Genomic DNA, 20,726 nt, shown 5'->3' with positions numbered 1-20,726 from the left:
AAACCAGGATGGAGCTCTGGAGGCCAGATGAAGGAAGAGGATTGTTTAACACAGCATATTTTAGAAGTCATTGTAACCTCTTGCACAATTAGGAATCTTAGTCAAATTATTTAAAATCAAGAGGTCAATATCTTCTACAATGTATATAGGGTTAATGGCAGCAGACTTGCAACTCTGCTGCAGTGATGTGGAGAAATGCCTATAAATAAATAAATAAACAAACCAGATCATTCTGAGAACACAGCTGACAAGGATATTGTCCAGCCATCAGTGATGAGAGAGTGATTCATGGCCTTTTTTCAATGCTGGTGCAAAATTTTGCCTGAGGATATGCATTCTGCTGTTTTCAGCTTTATGTTTGAAGCTGTCTTTCTTAAAATTTCCTATAATTTTTGTCTGCAGCTCCTCAATCATGCTTGAGCGTTGTCTTCGTTGCATAATTTAAACCTCCACCTACCAATACAATAATTGGCCATCTAAGTACTGTCATTTGGAAGTCTCTAATTACTGAAAGCCCCTACATTACTTAAATGTCTACCTCCTTCTGAAAGTTAGTGTTTAAGTAGCTTTTGTCTAAGGATATAAAATTAGAAGCAAGATTAATTTAGGGTTAATTGCTGTCTAGTGAAATTCTGTTGTATATAAGTAGTGCAAACACTTGGAAATTTTATTTTAAAATATTTTCTTTCATGTTCTTAAGTAAGCTGTGATGATTTGTGATTCTTTCTGTATTTGTTCTTGGAATTGCAGCCACTGAAGGAAAAATTTGGAGCCTTGAATTTAGAAATAAATTTACTTTAAAAGAACTTCCTGAATTCTAGACAAAATCTATAGCAAATACACTGAAAAGATACTGAAAATATCTGATAGAAGATTTATTTAACACTTAATGCTGCTTTAACTGTTTAAGATTTATTTTAAGTGCTGGTACTGGGGCCCAACTTTCACACCTCACTTCACCATAAGAGGATGTAGCACCTCAGTAGATACTGGCACTGGACCTGAAAGATCTTTTGAGATGTTCATGGACAAGCATCAACTTACTGGTTTCCTGCATAAATTGCCATGAAGGCAAATGTCTTGATAGCACTTGAGCACAATACCCCTTTCAAGTGCGAATATGTGTGTGGGAGGAGTCTGAGAAGATGCAGATTAAAGAACAATCCCGTACAGTCTGAGTTCCATTCAGATCCTTTAGCAATCCCTTCTTCTCTTATTCCTATCTGCAAGTAAAAATACAACCTAAACTTGGCAACTAGACTAACCTCTCCATGCTGGATTAATCTCATATTCTGTTAACTTTGATGTGTTTGACTTTGAGTATCATTTATTAAATCCCCTTCATATAAAAACCTACCTTTTACTAATTTTTAAATAGGTTCTTTTCAGCTTTTCTCTCTTTGTGATTGGAAAGTTTTCCATCACCATTAGAACAATAGAACTGTCTCACCCCAGATGATTATGCATCACTTTCTTGGGCTTTAAGAGAATGCTTCACCATTCCTTACTCCTGGAATTGTTGCATGGTCGCAAGAATGGCAGTCAGATTTTGGGTGTGGGGGTTCACATGGAAAATAAGCTATGCCCAATTGACTCTCTCTACTGTTAAGCAGTCTCTTCAATAGATGAAGTAGATGAATTTAGGTTGAAGATCAAAACCTATGGAAATGAAGTTCCATGTTGAATAGTGTCTTTCACTCCTGCACTTCTCAGCATATTGAGAGGCATGGAGGAATGAGTACACGTGTCCAATAAAACTAGGTGGGACAAGGTGACATGCATGCTGTTGATAGAAGCTCCGTTTAATATGCTGGAAAAATTGTTCAAGAACAGTTAATCCTTATTTTAGGATTACCCTCAGAAAGCTGGCAAGGTCAGGCTGTACATGGATTGTGTGTCATTTAAATTCTGGCTGCATGATTTGCCTGGGGGCAGCATTAACTACAACGTGGGACTTGTTCTAAGCTACATCTGTGAATCATCATTCTTTGTTTGAAAATAGTGAACTCCTCCTATCCTCCAAGCTCCTTCTCTTGACAGGTGCAATCAGTAGCCTTAAGTGTAGTGCCTATCAGGTGACTGTGCCTTTGTGCAGAGATTAATCAGTTTTGGAAAATGCTATTTCCATGTAAACTACACGAGTTAATCAGATTATAACCCTGTGTTTTTCATGCATATCATAAACCATATGAGGAAAGAGCTTAAAGTCATTTAATTAAGGTTTACACTGTGTGCTGTGAAAAGCCTTTCCGAACTTAATATTCAAACAGATTTTAACATTGGTTCACATGAAATCTAATCAACTGGAGAGAACAGCACATTGAAAGGAAAGCAATGAAAACTCCTAGCAGGAGTTATTGCTTGCAATACAGTAAATTCATTTACAGCTGAAGCTGTGGGAAAAAGGGATTTGTTTGCAATACTTGGGGTTTTTGTTTGCCTTGAATGTAGCCAACCTGACAAATTCAAGAGAATTAAATAGGTATGTTAAGGAGTCAAATTTTAGCTACTTTGTGTGCATATTTATAAGTCTACACAAAGAAATATATCTTCTCTTTGTGCATTTCTCTATGCATGAAGTACTGAGTGTGGGCAAGTTAAAGACAGGAGGAAGCTTAGTAAAAAATTTCTTCATCTAGAGAAATGAAAAGCAATCACCAAGAACAATAATTTGAATACATACACATTTAAATAGTTGCTCAGTTTTGGGGCACTGAACCTTCAAACTCACCTCTATAGCTGTAATATTGTTGGGGTTTTTTTCAATAGCCTTTAAATGTGAAATTAAAATCCATATATTAAAAATTCATGAAGTGCATCTCATTACTGATGCAGACAGCTTTGCTGTGATGTTATTGCATAGCTGACATTGCCTTTTGAGGGCTCAATAGTCAGGGAGAGGTAAAGAAACTCACTGATTAGGGGGACACATTTGATTTAGAGAATAAATAAACATTGATTTGTTTGTAAATACTATCAGTTTTGCTCATGCTCTACTGTTGTCTAGGCTTTTGGCTAGAAACTTAAATCCAGGACTAGAGTTTGTGATGGTAACCTGGTATGCAAACATGTTCTCAAGCCTAAACTTGAGCAACAGAGACTTGCTGATGCATATGGCATGTGACTACAAGAAACATGACCACAATGAATCATTTGACTCAGCAAACTCAGTCCTTAACTAAGACCCAGCTACTAAATGCAATAAAATCTTGTCCTTCATGAACTTCTCTAGACCCTGACAAGTCAGTCTTGCAGTTTCTGCCTGTAATTTTGTGTCTTCAGAAAACACTGATTAAAGCCAAGCTGAATATGTTTTTTCATGTACTTAGAAAATTGATGTTAGGAGGCATATTGCCAGCAAAGTAACAGTATGAAGCAGTGTGTTTATTAGGATTGTCTCAGACCTCCTTGGTAAAGTCAACTGGAAGAGCCACAGAGGAGAGCAACAAACTTTTACAATTTTCAGTTTCACGGAATAAGCTGAAATGTAATATAGATTTAAGAGGAAAAACACAAACCACATACTGTGTTAAAACAAACGTGGAAATTTTATCGTGAGGATGTGATCTTAAATGCACATGGGCTAGTGGAGTGCCTGTCTGCTGCTCTTGCTAGAGAATGATCTAATGTTACTAGATTGTCATTATAAGACACTTAATCCCCAGAGTAAGAAACAGGAAGAATATTTACAAGTTTCAGTGCTATTTACTAATTGCCAATTGACTTGAGGAAAGCTAAAAAATGAATGGAAACATCCATCCCCATCCTGATACACACACATACTAATAATGGAAATGGCAGCCAAGACAAACAGCTAGCAGCGCGGTGCATCCTGTTGGCATCGGATTTTTGGCAGTGTTGTAGCTACACAGAAAACAAGTGATACAAGAAATGTGTAAAGACATCTGTTCTGTAACCTATGGGGCTTCGCTCACAAAACAGTTGTAAAATCTTCTGGGGGAGAGAAAAATTTCTCTGTATCTGTGCAGATGCTCTATTGTAAGAAAAATATCAATGCAAGGAAGTGTTGAGCCTTTGAAAGAGGAAATTGTTCACCAGATTCGCTGTCAAATGTTCCATTCTTTTCTTTCCTTTTCATTTAACCTAAGTTATCTGCCATTCATAAGTCATATTTAAGCCAAGTGGTGTAAATCTATTGGGACTAATAGAATTGAATCATGGATTAAATTACCCTGGTGTCTGCTTGTAACTCTTCTTCACTGCAGATTACTCGAGCTCTGTGTCGCTCTGCTGACTATTCAGGTCAAGCCCTCTAAGCTACCAGCTTCCTTCCTGAATCCAGCATCTTCATGTCTGTCTAGGGGCATGATGGGGAGAGAAGAAACATTAAAGACATCAATTAAGATCCAAAGTATTGTTTACTCACCTGCTTCTCTTAGCTCTTAGCTTGCTGATCCTTCCAAATACAAGCAAGCTATGGGAGAAAGAAGGGGCGGGGGGGTGGTTAGTACACTGCTAGGCTCTCTCTTACCATTCCTCTACTCCCCTTCAGCCACATCCCATGAATGAGCCTTTTAAAAAGGAAATAAACTTTTCCAAAACTCAAATTTTGTTGCAAATGTTGGGATATAAGTAATTAGGCTTCCCCCACAGGTAACTTATGGAGAATAAGACATGGTTCCATGAAAAAGAAATCAGACCTCATAAATTAGGAAACTGGAAGTTAAAGAGGGACTGTGAGGTGTGGGAGATTGGGAGAACCTGGGAAAGAAAAGCTTAGCCCTGGGAGCTGCTGAAGTCCTGGGTGGGAGTGCATTTAGGAGCTGGAAAAATGCAGACTTCAACAGTGCTCACAAAAACACCTTGATACCTGTAGCTGGCAGATCAAGGATACAGGCACAGGACTGCTTCCCTGCTGATTGCTGTCTCTGATATTTGGTTTCATAAATGCAATAGGTCTGAGATTTTATCTTTTATGTCATATTTCAGTTTGGGAAAGGCATGGCTTGAACAAGAGTGAGATGGCAAAATGAGACTGCACCATGTTACAGGCATTAATATTTGGAAATTGTGTTGGTATTAAACATACTTATCATTGAACACCTTGAGTCATATTATCATTTTATGTATTTTCTCTAATTGTTTTGCATTTACCTTATTGACAGCCATATGTTCCCATTGACACCTAGTGATCCATGCTTATAGGCAAAGTGTTCATTATTTTGTATTGTAGTACTTTCCTTGCTGTTAGAAGCAGAGAGGGGCTCTCTTGATCTGATTTTATTAAGCTGGTGGCTAATAGAAGTATCAAATCAGTATCTAGGAAGTATCAAATCAGTTTTCCTGGAAAACAACCCTGAAAACTGCTCTGTAATTCTGTAATTTATGTGGTATGCCTTGCAAGTAGTCAGTTCTGTGAGTAAAACAGTAGTAAGCAACAGAGCTACTCACTAAATCTAGAATTTGTTGTTTGTGTTGGTCTAATTAATCTCTTGATGATTTGGGGATTTCATTTTCCCCTAATTGAGACCAGACTGTTCTGCAGATCATATGATCAATCTGTGATTTAATCTTGAATGAAACTTTACTTGGCTCTACTTACAAACTATGATCAGGGCATTTTTGTCCAAGTCATTGTACAAATAAATAACCTGAACACAAAGTTCTTCCACAATAAGTTTACAATTCACACATCAGACCAGGAAGCTAAGAGTGGGTATGAAAAAGTAAACAAGGTGGGTTGAGAAACATGTGAGGTAGCAGTTTAAATGTGTGGGAGGATCTGATGTCTCAGCTTCCTTCCCTCCTTGCAGTGCTACCTGGTAATGGGCTTTGGTTTACCATACGTAAGAAGGAAGGAGATTCTGATAGTTTTGCTAATGTGCATCAGGAAAAAATGGATGTGAGAAGACAGGAGATTATTGGGTGCTGGTCCCTACCCATTGGATTCCTTATCACAGTTGCTAACCCATGACCAATTAAAGTACAAGGATACACAGAAGCCCAAATCACTCCCCTTCCTCACATGATGAGTCGTGCTTGCATTGTGATGAAAAGGACCTGAGGGAGAGGAGGAGAAGAGAGAAATTGGGATGAAGAAATATGTTGGGTTACTGGAACAGGAAAGTTTCAAGGACAGTAGTTGAAAATCCTCATTGCCACTGGAGGAATTATTTGTGATGAGCAGTGATTTGCTGTGCAGTCAAGATCAAGGATGGAAAGATAGATGGTGGTTAGGTCTTATGGGACTAGAGAATACACATGTGAAACTTGTGAAGGGACACTATGAGGTGCTAGAGAAAGAATTTTTGTGAAGAATGTAAATATATCAAAACATCAAGAAAGGCAGAAGAAATGAGGAAAGAGAAAATTCTCTCTGGAGAACTCAGTGAGTGACAAAAGTGAAAGATCCAGTAGTGGGATCTCATACAGGGGGCTCACAATACATGGTAAAGGTGGAGTGGATTGTAGTAATCTGAGGTTTACCAAGACACTTTATAAAATATTCAGCCTTTTTTTTTTTTTTTTTTTTTTTGGTCAGGGAGCAAACCATAACATTTCACAGACTACAAAGATTCTACTTTCATGCGTGATGGGTGGGAGTGCCTTGTACAGCCTTCTGAGGCTTTAGCAGCTAGTCATTACTATAGACAAATATGGGACACATGGTCTTTTACTTTGGGGCAGCCTGGCAATTTTTGTGCTGTTATTCATCTCACCAAAATACACATTGTCTAATAATATTTAAGTTGTATAAACATACCTTTCAAGCGAAGGAGTTGTTGAGAGAATCCAGGCAAAGAATTAGTACAAAGGCAAATCTAATACTTCATTACAATGGCAGCTCCTGTTCCAGGCAGGGTCTCTGCTTTCTGAGGGAAAGGAAGATAGAGCCACAGATTCTTTCTGTCCCAACAAATAAGAAGACAGCAGCAATTGCTGCTTCACTGTGAACAGCAGTTTAGGGCCTCCAGTCAGTTCCACTGCTTGAGGTGTTAGCTTAGGGCACAATGTGGAAAGTCACCTTTTCTTTCCCCTGTGATTAGTTCTGAATGCATCTCAGGAGGAAGTGATTAAAAAGCAAAACCCATTTTGCGGTTCTGCTTTACATTTCACCTTCTCAGTAGAAGTGACCTCAGCTGTTTTATTGTGCTGGCTCTATCTTCAAAGTCGGCCATGTGATGTCAGAGGGTTTCATAATCAACCTTTTCTGAATCAATTACAGAAAATTATTTTTTTTACCAAAGCAGATAGAGGCAAGAGAAGAAGAGAGGACTCATAGCAGATGAGGCAGAAGTTGGTCAATGAAGAACGCAATGGAAAATGTTATACAAAAACTGACTGTTCTTCTATCCCTGATTCTCCCTAATCTCTCCATATAGGCTCCCCCTGATTAGCGCATTTCACTCACTGTGTGTTAAACCTCAGGCTGTAACATTGTTCCAGATCTGACTTTGGAGTGCTGGTAGTGTCCTGCTGACCCTCTTCCCACTTCTCACACCTTCTGCAACCATTTGCAACTCAAAAGTTTCTCCATAGGATCTCTGGAAAGTGTGGGCTCTAGGAAAGTACGTGGGGAAGCTGGAGAGACTTTACAGCCAGAAAGCCAAAAATCCTAAAAGTCTATCCTATTCTTTCTTAAGTGATGAAGCTTGCATTGGCACAAATGGGAGTCACTGATATCCCCAGGAAGGAGATCTCCTCAATCCATGCACAAGCACAGCTCTTTATCATGGAGCTGTTGTGCACTCACTCTCTTAGCCCTGTAGGCTGGATGGATTCAATATACAGGAAATTATTGATTCTAGAAAATCAAAACACACACCTTCCTTCATTTGGTGCTAATATAATTGTGCCACTGGGTTTTTTGACAACTCATTTTTTCTTTAGGCAGCGTTAAGTGCCTTGAAACAGTTTTCAGAGCAAGGACTGGATCCAGTGGAAGGAGCTATGAAAGTTGAGAACGGTTCACATGAAAAGTAAGTACCATTTAAATCCTCTGCATTTTAATGCCTGTGTGGCATGGTAGATAAGAAATGTTAATTAAGAGCTTAGTTGCCCTTTTAAACCTATGCAAAATTATTTCCTCTGGAATTTACATACAGTTTGTGACAATTTGAGAGGATAAACACGATTTCAGGTTTAGTGTAACTGATAATGTTTACTAATTAGCTATGAGATAGTCAGTCCTGTGGAAATGCTAAAGAAAAGGATTTTCTTTTCATTGTATGGGTTCTGTGTAAGTAGCATAACAGGATTTTTGTCAAATGTGTTGTAGCACATGATATTGCCTGTAAATAAGCATAGCTATCTGCCAATAAGTCATTATGACTGCAAGCTGAATTTTACCTCAGAGAATTTAAAAGTTGAAATTTCTTTCAGATCTTTAAAAGCTCTGATATGGAATTTAGCTTTAAGCAGTAGACAATAGAACAGGGTTTCACACTGGATTTTCAATTATTTAAGAAAGTGGGATTGTCCATCCAGTAAAGATTTTTTTTTCAGCTGCTAGTCAGTTTATGTAAGAAAGTAGTCTTGTGTTACTAAATAAATTAGGAAGTAATAGAGTAAAATAAGTAAGACTAAAAGTGGCATTTGGAATTTCCAGTAGATATACTAGGGCTATTTATAAACTAATTTAATCAGAAACATTTTTCCATATGATCTCATCAGCATAGTATTTGAACATAAATATTGTTGTTTCACTTTAAAATGTTGCCTTCCACAGTGACCTTTGAATCTCATGTGCCATCTGGTAATAAACATGTCTTAAAGATGTGCAACCCTGGACCTTACCACTCTTGTTAATGTATTAATCTTTCAGACAAGTCAAGCATCTGGGAGAGAAAGCAGACAATAAACAGACTAACTCAGGCACCATTGCTCAGGACTGCAAGGATTCAAAGGCTGTCGTCTAGGAGCTTCCCAGCACCCACGGCTGCCACTGCATCCTTATAAACCTGTCAACACGCAATAGGGTGTATGTGTACAAGGAAATGAATGACTAATACCATTATTTGAGTCTTATGTGAAGACAACACTATTCTAACACAAGAGATAGTATACATGGTACTGTTTATTCAACTGTGGAAAAAAATAAAATTGAACATTTCCCTTAGAACTCAAGATCAGAGCATAACTCAATTGCCCAGAGGCAGAAGAAGTCTGATCGTGTTACTGGAGGTTAAAATAACAATGAATTAACAAAAAGTGTTAGGGAAAAAAAAAAAAGGGAAACTTTACAATTGATTAAAATTGATTAATATTGAGGAAAACAAGTCAGCATTGGTTCAGTTATACAATTTTTTGTAGTGTAGTTTTAAGTTCAGCTTACTGTTTTTTAAATAATGCTTGAATATTTTAAAATTAACCAATGACAGTGCTGTGAGAATTGTAGTTGTTGTCTTCATATATAGTCATACAGCTTATCTTTTTATGCAGACATTATTCATTCTTCATTCTATATGAATATGTATGACTTTAAGATGCACTACTCAGAGTTGTATGCAAACAGAAGTTTAAATCTTGACAAGTATTTGCTTAACATGAACAGATGTTAGTTATGATCATTTTCGATATACTCCAGGAAAAAAGCAAATATGGTATTTGATTTTCCTTGCCATAATCAATTAAAGAGGCGTCTTGCCTCCAAGCAACATTTTCCCCTTCGATTCTGCTCTCTGTTGTGTGAAGCACATCTACACCCCATTCTGTGTGTTGTACCAACCCACCGTTTGCATCAACTGAGTGTTTTTAATCTCTGCATTCGGACCAAGAGCAAAAGGGAGGACTGCAACGTTATCAAGCCAAGGGTGGAAACTGTTGATGTGAAGATCATTCTTTTGTGAAAGGAGTGGCAGCAGAGATAAGACCTGTGGCTGCTCTGTACCAGCATATTTCTTTTAAGTGTGTGGCCAAATGCAGTAAAACCACATCAGTTCATGTGTACAATGACAGTGTCTTCTCTTTCTTTATCACTCACAGTTAGACAACTAAGAGCAAAAAAAGGAAAAGAAAACAATTAAAAACTAGCAAATGACTGGCTACCACACTAGAGCCAGGTTTTAACCAAGCTGTCCCCATGCCACCACTTTCTACAAAATTACTGTGTTAGACCAGACATACTGGTATTTAGGTCATTTATGTATCCAAAATACAGATTATTTCATCTCATGCAACAGATAAAGCTTAACTGCATAACAGCCATGACAGCATTGCACAAGATTGTAGAAGCACCAAAACCAGAGATCACAACTCAGTGACTCATGCAGAAAAGCAGGGGAACAGCAATGTGAGGAAATGGTGCAAGGTACAGTGGCATTGATTCACCTCTGGGATGGGCTTTTAGGGGAACACGCATCTTGCTCTGCCAGAACCAGTGCTTGGGGGCCTTTTTTTCTACTTCATGTTTCTCATGGGTATGATTCACTCTCAAGCCTGGCAGATAAGGAGTCTTTGTTCTAAAAGTTTGAAGTTTTCTAGGGTCTGACTCCATAAAAGAGTCAGGAACAAGCCGAGCCTTTCAGTTCCCACAGATTTCCAGGGGCGTTTGGCACCTGGCAGACTCGAGTTATTCAGGCAGCAGCACACAAAAATAATTAGCTCTTACACACCACCTTTCTCAGGGATATGTTACCTGCCTAATTGGCAGCTGGAGCAGAAATTCTGCTCCTTCAGCTCATCAGACAGCTCGGAGAACTCAGAAACAGCCGCAGTCTGGGCTTTAGCTGTACCTGCCATTATGCAGGATACAAATGGCATTACTGTCCCCTCTCAGGCAGAGCATGAACAAAAGCAAGAGGCAAACCCATTCCCCTGTCCTAAGGGTGAGATGCTGTGCTTACTGGGGAGAATGTGACAAGGAGACTGGCAGTATGGTGTCCCTGTCATCAACAGAACATCTGTGGTGTGTTCCCTGTCCCAGTAAATTTTAGATTAATTGCTTTGTTGCAGGTGGGCTCTGCATTGAGCGCCAGGCTTACTCCAGTGCATGTGGAGTGCAGCAAAGTGATGCTCACTTCACTCTCAATGATCAAATTGCAACCAAATGTGTGCAACCAGCTGTCTAGGCCCAAGAGAGCTCATTGAGCCTCTTCAATCAAGGCAACAGTAGAGAAGGAGTGTCTCTGTGAAACTCTTATTTCACATTCTCTTGCTTGTAAGAACTATGCTTGATTCTGATTCTGACATAAAACAAGGCAAGTAGCTGAGTTGGGGGGCTCACTCCTTTTTCTCAAAACTGTAGAGACATGGAGCAGACTGGGGGAGGAGGGTCATATAGTAGCAGAAGTCCTAACTCTTCCAAAAGCAGGGCTGACTAATGATTGTTGTAATCACAAGTTAGAAAGTCTGCAGCCTTACGTCAAGTGCACACAGATGGCAGTTTCAAAGCACCTCCCAAGCCACAGGTTAAAAGCTTCATCACAGAGGCTCCAATGAAGCCTGACAGTGCTTTCTCTGGAATAATCTGAAGAAAGAGGTCCTGCTCCCTACAGGTACCAGCAGTATCACAAAGACCTCTGTACAGAGCTCATGAAGATACTGCACCTGAACACCACAGTGTCATCTTGGTGTCATTAAGGCATTCCAAGGTTCCTGTGTCAGTTAAGAGATTTCAGTCTGTTCCACGTGCAGCATTTATTTTCTCAAAAAATATCCTGCAGTATTCACACACATATACAGAAATGCACTTTGGTTTGGCATTATCACTAGAAACCTCCCAAGAGCTTGAACAAAATTCTTGCATCAATGATATTGCAGCAGCCACTGGACTTGTCTCCAGTCTTTAGTCTGGTTGATTCACAGCTGTTCCTCTTAGTTCCTGAGCTGTCAGTATCTGAAAGCTGCTGGGAATTAAGGCTGATAATCTGAAAATGAATATATTTTTCTATACTAACCTCAAATTTTTTTCTTTTTTTTTTTTTTTTTTTTGTTTTCTAAAATAATTGCGCGTGGAACTGAACAGATTTTATATTTAGTATTGTTTAAAAAGTAAATAATGATGGGCCACTGAAAGAGTATCAATATGTTTGAATGTTACTGTTAGTTCTAAAATGGTTGTTTGTTTCTCTGACAGCGGTTGATGTTTTTTATTTTATTTTCATTTCTAGATTATATGTTGTTTAAGGTATAGATTTTGTCCAACTTCTGTTTGCAAAGCAGCAGTACAGTTTAGTTCCCCATTGCACACACATACCACACGTCTCATCCTGTGTCTCAGAGCACTTTAAAGATGAGCAAATGCCATGTTTTACAGAAGTGGATCTAAGGTGCAAACTGGTCTTTAGGAACTAGGTAGGAATCAGGAATAAAGCCTAGGATAGCCAATTTGCCTATCTAGCAGACTACAATGTTCTCAACACTTATTTTAAGGTCTCAGAACACAAATTGTCATCAGTTTTGAACCTATAGAACTCATTAATCAGCAGGAATTATGCTAAAAAGAAAACAGGTCACTTAGGTCACTCTCAAAAATCTTTCAACACACCTTCTAGGGGTCAGCAAATGAAGAACCTGCACAGAAAAAGGCTCATGGCTGGCAGAAGGGGGTATCTGATATGGCTCAAAGGATGGGAAAACACATGGATAATCTTGTATCTGAGTTATCATCTTCAGTGGAACACTGCCCTGTTCTCCAGGGACACTCCAGACTGCACTGGTCCCCAAAGGGACAGATGTGCTGCTTCTGACAAATACAAAACACAGCAGCACCAGGGCTGTAGAGCTGCTGAACTGGGTGCAGATTTCTGTTCCCAGCCATCCCAGCATTCCCCTTCCATTCACAGTGGAGCTGAATTTACCCTTCAGCTAGAGTCCTCATTGAATTCAAGAGATAATTAAGCTGGCATTTAATTTCCTCAGATGGAAGTCATAGTCATAGGATTTAAAATATTTAGTACTTATCAGCAGCATTTTTAAAGGGTCTTTGGATGAGAGTAGAGAGGAACCTTAGGAGTAGGGGAGTAGCTGGGATGAATGACTGCAGGAATATGGAATCTCCTCCTCCTTGGCCTGAAGTGACAATGAAATCTAATCCTTCCTAAAGTGTATGCAAAGCCCTTGATCTCTCTGACAGTGCTTTACTACATGCATTTTATTGGTGGGTGGCTGCTTGTATTGCTCTCAGCTTTCTGGCCTGCTCTAATTCCCCATGAAACAGCAGAAGGTTTTCCATTTCCTGCAGTGAGAGTTGAGCAAAAATTTTAAGTTGGATTTGTTTTCTAGTTAATGGGCAGAGGGCTGGGTTTTTGTTTGTTTGTTTCGAAACACTAAGTAAAAAAAAAAAAAAAAAAAAAAAAGTTTGGTAATCTTTATATCCTCTCCCAGTCAAATCCAGCATGCTCCACTCTTAGTTGCACCCTACAAACAGGTATTTATTATATTCTTTGCTCGAATGAGAATGGCCTATGCACCTCCTGAGAAAACTGAGCAGAGGATGGGAGGTGATTTTTAGTGATAATAAAGACAAGGACTGACAGAGCCCAGAATACAAAATGAAATTATGATTTTTTGTGCCTTGGGAAGACATGGTTCTGTGACCAGTGAGAATGGATAATGGCTATCTTCCATCAGCCTTCTGGCTCAAACATGGCGAGCTACCTGCCCTGGGCAATAGTGTTCCAGGTGTGTGTTTGGCACAGCTCCCCAGGGACACCTCCAGAAGAGCTGCCAGGAGGGAAGCATGTCCTGAGTAGCAGCTTGCTCTGCCTTTCCCTCCCCACGGCCAATGATCCCCAAGCCGAAGGCGTGAGGAGCTGTCAGGATGAGCACAGGGAAATGCTGCTTCCCTTGGGGTGTTTACCTCTGCTGCAGTCCTTGCTGCCTGTGACTGCATTCCTGAGGTGTGATATGAGCTGGGCAAGTGTGCACACCGGTGGGTGAGACGTGTGTCAAGTGTTTTGTGGTATGATTTCTGGTATTCCACATGAGCAGCGCTGACTCTTGTTTTTGATGGTGCAGCTTGTTATTTGCTTCACGCAGTTAGTCATGGTTGGCTGTGCACTTTTGTGCTTGGTGTTTTAACTCCATAGCACTTCAGTACAAAGGAAATTTAAAAATCAACAATGAAAATGTTTCTAATCTGTTTTTAATTAAGGAGACCTCAATAATTGATTTATGAGAAGAAGGAAAGCTAAACAAAGTGGTTGCTAACATAAAAATATAACTTATTTAAGGCCCAAATTTTCTTTTATTTGTGATAGCCAGAATCTAGGAGAGCCTGAATACCTATGAAGTTTTATCCAACAACACACAATAAATGAGAAGAAAATTATCCTGGATAAAACAGTTTATGCTTCTCACTACAATATATTAAATTTATATTTGCGCATTAAAACAGATAATTTAAACCTGCTTATGTACTTTTGTTTGTGATTATATGTGCAGCATAAATTTCCTTTTTCTAAACCAATGGTAATTGTTAAAAATGTTTAAGGACAATCATAGTAAAGTATAGTAAAGACAATAATAGTAAAGTTGCTATTATTTTACAATAATAGTAAAGTAACCCTATTTTTAAATGGTCTGTTTCCAGGCCCCACCCTACCCCAAATTAACTGCATTTGAACCAGCTGGAAATAGATTAGAATTTTTAAAATTTATTTACGTTTAAAGATAGGAGGTCTTTACATGTGGTTCAAAACAAAACAGACATGTTTAAATAGGATAGGGGAAAAAAAAAAATCAAAATGTGACATCTGTCTGTGGTAACCCAATTGCTTCAGCTGAACTTTTTTGCCTTCTATTTTTATAAAATGACAATTTATTGCAAACCAAACTTGACCTGCTCCTATATGGAAAGAAAATATAAAGTAAAAAAGGTGCAGAGCCTTTTTCTTGTCAAGGAAGAAGTTCCCATCCAGCGCAGCACAGCAACTACACTTTAACCATGTGAATGAAAGTTCAATCCCACTGATAATTTGTAAAACTGGGAACTGTTTACAAGATGCACTAGAAATATTGTAGTTAAATATCTGGCAAGTAGGGACTAAGCTCCCATGTCCAATACATGGTGGTAGTAAACAATTAAATGAGCACAGAAATGCAATAGTTCCTTGCAAAAGAAAAGTCACCCAGCCCAAGGCTGGGCAGTCAATTTATGCAGCTCACTTCAACATAAATACTCTTATTATTGTGAAATACTTGTTGCATGTGATCAACACAGCTCTGAAAAATTTGTTGCTACTATTTCAATGTTTCTTCTAACTCATAGACAAAACAACCCAGGGCCAGAATGTTAATAGCACTGACTTAGTTAAAATACACCAGAAAGGATGAGGTTTTTCTGATGTCTTCTGAAAATGTGATCCCAGCTGGTCACAATTATCTTGAATATCACCTTTGGAGTCATTTGGAAACTGCTTTTGAAATACCAGCAGATCTATTTGTGAATACTTACAAAAGTAAGCTGCTTGTTAAGGAGGAAGGGCACTGTCAAGGCCTTCACAACCTTATGTACAAAATTTTGCAGCAGAGTTTGCAGACACCCAAAGGGTAAGTGTAAGGCTTCAATGCAGTAAGGATTTCTGTCTCTTCTGTTAGCATCAGTTGTACTCCCAACTGCTGTGTTTGCACAACAGCTGAAGAAAAAGTTTCCACACATATTTCAAAAATACTGTGAAAACATTTTTTGTGAACAAGTTTGTGAGAAATTAGAGACTTAATAGCTTTCAGGATTTTTTTTTTTGCTATTTTCTTTTAAATATTGGCTAGCCAGAAAACCCTTTTTTTCTACAAATAGAAGTCCTTCATATTTTTTTCCAGTTGAAGAACTAAGAAAAAATGGTGGTTTTGCAAGATCTGTAAAAAGGGACCAGTACTGGCTTTTTAAAATGGACCCAAACTTTTTTTTTATATATATATACACATGTGTGTATATATATATACACATATATATACATACATATATATTTGTGTATATATATATACATATATATATGTATACATATATATATGTACATGTGAATATATGTACACAAATGATCTGTCTGCCAAACTGAAAACAGAAGCACCTATAATCTAAATACACAAATGTTTAAGTGCCAAACTAGGTCACCTAACTTGGTGACAAACTAAGTACAGAAAAATCTCTGCATATCCCAGATCTAACACAAAACATCTTAAAGTGCACAGACAGACAACTTCTCAAAGCAGAGGACTGCCCATGTAAATCTCCATTTCTGAGAATGTTCTGAAGCACTTTGATCTTAGCTACATGAATTATTTCCTCCTTCACTTACTTTGGGACTCTGATGCTCCCTTTCTCCCAAGGAGAGGATACCCTATCCTGTAGATGTTCAGGGATTTTTACTGCTTTGAGCAAGATACAACATACTGGTGAAGGAGGAACTCCTGCCAACAAAAATCTGCTTTTTACTCAATAGCTAAGACTGAAGACTAACTTGCTTCAGAGAAAGCAAGATGCTTTCTTGTTTTCTTCCTTTCTTGCTTTCTTGATACAGCCTGGTCCACCAGTAGCAGTCTCTGCTGAAACAGGGCATCATATACCTCTCCAACTCATCCTCCTCACTTTGAATAGATCTATTCTACATTTACTAAATTAGTGAGACAGGAATATGATTCTTGTTAGCTAGTGCTTAGAGTACTTGCCAGCTAGGATAGAAAAAGTCTAGTGTTTCAAGTTATTTCCATAAAATAGTGAAATATCAGTATCAGCTGATTATGAGGCAGTCACTCATGTTCACTTTTGTACTTTCTGAACCACTAATATTAAATTATTCTGTAAAAAATGGAATATTTTCTGTGGAAATGAAACATAGCCCAGTGACTTCCATGTTTTGGTGGCTAAAGCACTTTTTGGAGATGTAAAGTTATATTCTGCCTGCTCTTAAGGGACATTGTCAATGCAACAAAAATTCATACTAATCTTACCATGTGCAGTTCTTTACAGCTCAGTCTGGTTTACAAAAGCACGTGGAAAGCAGAGCAGCTGAATGTGAGGTAGGTGTATCACCCTCCCCACAAGGAAATGTCTTCTTCCTGAGGAGGAAACTACCTTCCTTCATGACTACTGCACTTGAGTGATAAACTTCTCTCTGAGCAACAGATGATGTAAGCCTGAAAAATGTATGACCATGACATAGAGCCTTTACAGAAAGGCTCATTTCCATCAATTCAGTCAGGAGGAGACTATGTTCCAACAAAGAACTTCAGTTTGATTTCCTTCTTAATCATATTCATAAAGGGAGTATTTTGCTTTTCTCCTTAATCCAGAAGTTGTGTTGTAACATCACACAGACCTTCAAACTTCTGTGACCTCTCAGCTCTGTTTTTGCTTCTCTATTTGCATTTCCTGGTTTAATCTTTTATTTTTGTTTGATAATTCGGATCTATTCAAATGCATTCCATCATATTTCTGAGAGAAAAAAATTCAACAAAATTTGAGAACAAAAAGGGTGAGTCCATTGGAAATAAAATTAGCAGCTTATTTTATTGCTTAAGGCCTTCACCAAGGAATAATTTGTGCAAAATTGCTGAAAGCCCAAGAAATCTTTAAACAAAAAGAGTCAATAGTTTGATGAAACCCAGACCTCCTGTGTTGTGCAATTAAAGGTTAGACAGGGTGATAAGAGCTTTAATTTACCTTTGGGAGATATTAATCAGATTTTGGATTAACTTAAAATATGTTTCCTGTGCACTCCTTGCCAGGTGAAGGTCCTTCAATGTTTCCTCTGGTGCAGAGGAAGAGATAACACTTTCTCAAAGTGCGAGGAACACCACAAACGCAGATATGCTATCAGGAGGCTTTCTGTAAACTCCATAATTCTGTGATTTTCCTCCTAGCAGCCAGGAAAGCCGGGGGTACAAATTCCCCTATGTGCTAGTTCAGTGTGAGTTCTGTTATTATTAATTATTTATACAGCACCGTGCGTGTGCAGGCCTCTTTATAGACAGAAGGAAATATCCCCCAAGAGCCTGCAAAGGAACGGCCCAGTGGTACAAACACTTCTTTAGCTTTCCTAGGACATCCTACCTGGAATAATCCACCACTGTCAGTAGGCTACTTAGGTGCTGGTAAGTGCTCTGCTGGGTAGGAAGTGTTTGCAGGATTAGGCTGTAGTTAAACCATGAAGTGATGATGCGTGATGAGGGAAGGGAGGGCAAGCATTCCAGCAACGAGATCACGCTGTTGCTTTAGTTATAACGAAGGTGTCAAGGGGCCAGGGCATTTTTAATGCTTTATGTTATTTGTGATCCTGTTGCTGAGAAGGAAAGGCTCAGCTTTACAGGCCACACGGAAGAAATGAGCTGCTCACGTCTTCCTCAATGAGAGGAAGAAGACTGGCTTTGAGCAGAGGGAGAGATGGAGCCTGTCACATGAGGAAGAAGACTCCAGAGTTAAGGAGGGATGCACAAGAAGAGATGCTGACCATACACTCAGAGTGTCTCCAACCTCTGCTGCAGCTAACATGTGTCCACTAGATCTTTTTTTTTCCCTTTAATTGAGGGCATTTTCAGAAGTTTCCCAGTACATTTCCAGCTCTTGGCAAATCCCAGGCACATCTGTGACATTTAGCTGATAGCCTCCTTAGCGAAGGGAAGGTTGCCAATGAATCCTTGTGCAACTGTTTATGCTACAAACCAAAGTATACAACTGCCAGTTTCACTCTTACAACACAGAGAGCATTTTTCCTCCTTAATTGAAAGTGTGGAACACAACAAAGCCTTTAAATACCAAGAAAACAACCAGCTGAAACAAGTAGTAAGAAAGACATCAAGGGCGACAGGCACTAGGCTCTCTGCCCAGTGAGACAGGCAGGCAGGGCATGCTCTGTTTTTAAAAGGAGCCTACAGACTTTGGGAAGAATATGGGATATAGGGGTCAGGGGAGGGGGTTGTTCTAGGATTTCCAGACATTTCAGATAAATATTGAAGGGATGCTGCCTTACAAGTGAAAGCACAGTGGAGATGTGGCTCCAGAGAAAGCCAGCAGTGGCAGAGAAGGCTGAGTTGCTGGGCTGGTCTCAGTGGAAATCTTTCCTGGAAGGCTTTTTCAGGTGAAGACTTTTGCACAGAGGTATGAGACTGTTGCTCTTCAGGCAGCCTGCAGCAGAAACAGGTTGAACATCAGCACCCCCATATCACCAAGAGTTTTAGGGACAGGCCAAGTGGCTGGGGAAAAACCCAGGATTTCTGAGGGGTAGTGTAAGAACATGTAAATTCACTGTAGGTTGGCTTTTCTGACAGCTCCAAGAGTTAAAATCTGGGAGAAAAAAACAATTATTATGAAACTAACAAAATAACAGGAGTTAACAGGGAAATTCAAACAGGAGATTAGCTTCCAGTCACTTTCTGCAGCATGAATTTTTTTAATTTTCTGCATTTTGTGGGAACCAAATGGGTGTCACAATGGTTAAATGAACTGAGAGACACCTCGCCCCTACACTTGGAGGGTGAGGATGGCACTTGCACAGAAACAGACGTCACCAACCCTCACTTTTCTGAATGCCCACCCCCCCACCTTAATCCCTCTGTGATTTGTGAGACTCTTCTCTTTCCTGAGTTAGTCTGTGATACGTGACTAAATTCATTTCCATACATTTTTTAAAGTTTTTAAATAATTCTGACAGATCACAAAGGGCACTTCAAGCAAACAGATATGTGTAGGCAGATCCACAGATTATGGAACTCAGATACTCTTAATTTTGTCTGCCCTTTTTAGTATTTAACCTGTTCCAGACAGTATTACTGTTTTCTCTTACAAGTTTCATATTTTTTAACCTAAATTTTTATACTTTCTTAGTAATATGCTTTGAATTCTACATAAAAAGAACTCGTGACATAAACAGCCAGATCTTCCTGCCTGAAAAATCTTTTACATATGACAAACACAAAACTAGCCAGGAGATGGTTCTGGCTTTGAGCTCATTTTCCATACTGTACAGACAGCTTTTGATGTAAGAACCCCATATATATTTACTCAGAGCATCTGACACTTGAGATCAGGCTTTTATTGGTACAAGGTACTCTGGGCTATCAGTCACAGCCTAGTGAGCCATTGTCCTCCGAGGTGATCAGCACACCTCTCCCCTCACAAAGGCATGTTTTCAAAGCATGAGCGGTGCCACACATGCTTCCGCTGTAACACATGCAGAATAGCACGAGATGCAGCACCAAGGAGCTCTCTCCTGCTTGCAGTCAAAGGCGGGGCTGATGCTCCACAGACTTGGAGGTGGTTCCTGGTGCTCACTGCCCCTCAACAGGCAGGCCTTGGCAGGTGCCTGATGGGCTGGAATTGGTGGTGGCCTGCTCTGGTATTCCATGAGTTGTGACCTGTGTCCTCCACAGTGGAGTGGAGGGTCCAGATAGATGAAAGAACATGCAGTGGCTCTGAGTGAGGAAGGGAATGGTCCTTCAAACTCATCAGAAGGCTGTGGTGCTCCTGCCACCAGCCCTGGGAGCATCTCAGCCCCAAGACACAGCAACAGCCAAGGGGGAAAATTCACCAGGAAGAACTGTCCTCACCTTCTCCCTTCTGACCCTTGGGAATAAATGTGACATGGGACATCACCTTAGACCAGGCAAATAAAGCCTCTGAGTGCATTTCTGCTTCTCCTTCCAGGCTACAGCTATAGAATTTTATGTTAGCTTTTGCACTGAATGACCAACAGAAATCCCAAGAGATTCAGTCTCAAAAGTAAGCCTAAAGAGGGAATATGGTCTGGATGTAATTTAGCTGCCATTGCCCAGCCATTCCATAGATCTCTTTGACTTGTGACATTAAATATATGGAGCAAGCACATGAA

At 39.4% G+C, this 20,726-nt stretch overlaps 1 protein-coding gene and 1 long non-coding RNA gene across 5 annotated transcripts in view; one reads left to right on the top strand and one right to left on the bottom strand.

The window, feature by feature from the left end:
- STAU2 (staufen double-stranded RNA binding protein 2) overlaps positions 1-9,912 on the top strand; it is a 171,307-nt gene extending 161,395 nt beyond the window's left edge. For all 4 annotated transcript variants that reach the window (XM_074552514.1, XM_074552499.1, XM_074552506.1 and 1 more), the window contains 2 exons: positions 7,852-7,940; positions 8,786-9,912. In XM_074552514.1, the coding sequence (XP_074408615.1) occupies positions 7,852-7,940; positions 8,786-8,879 (183 nt within the window). In that variant the 3' untranslated portion in view covers positions 8,880-9,912. The remainder of the gene's footprint in view (positions 1-7,851; positions 7,941-8,785) is intronic.
- The window catches only part of LOC141730989 (uncharacterized), a 39,309-nt gene that overhangs the window by 17,589 nt on the left and 994 nt on the right, over positions 1-20,726 (bottom strand). The window contains exon 2 of the long non-coding RNA XR_012582841.1: positions 4,388-4,435. This is a non-coding gene — a long non-coding RNA (uncharacterized LOC141730989). The remainder of the gene's footprint in view (positions 1-4,387; positions 4,436-20,726) is intronic.

The sequence above is a fragment of the Zonotrichia albicollis genome, chromosome 1 (genome assembly GCF_047830755.1).
Source record: "Zonotrichia albicollis isolate bZonAlb1 chromosome 1, bZonAlb1.hap1, whole genome shotgun sequence".
NCBI lineage: Eukaryota > Metazoa > Chordata > Aves > Passeriformes > Passerellidae > Zonotrichia > Zonotrichia albicollis.
Note: the sequence above shows the minus strand (reverse complement) of the source record. Positions and strands in the feature narration are given on the sequence as shown.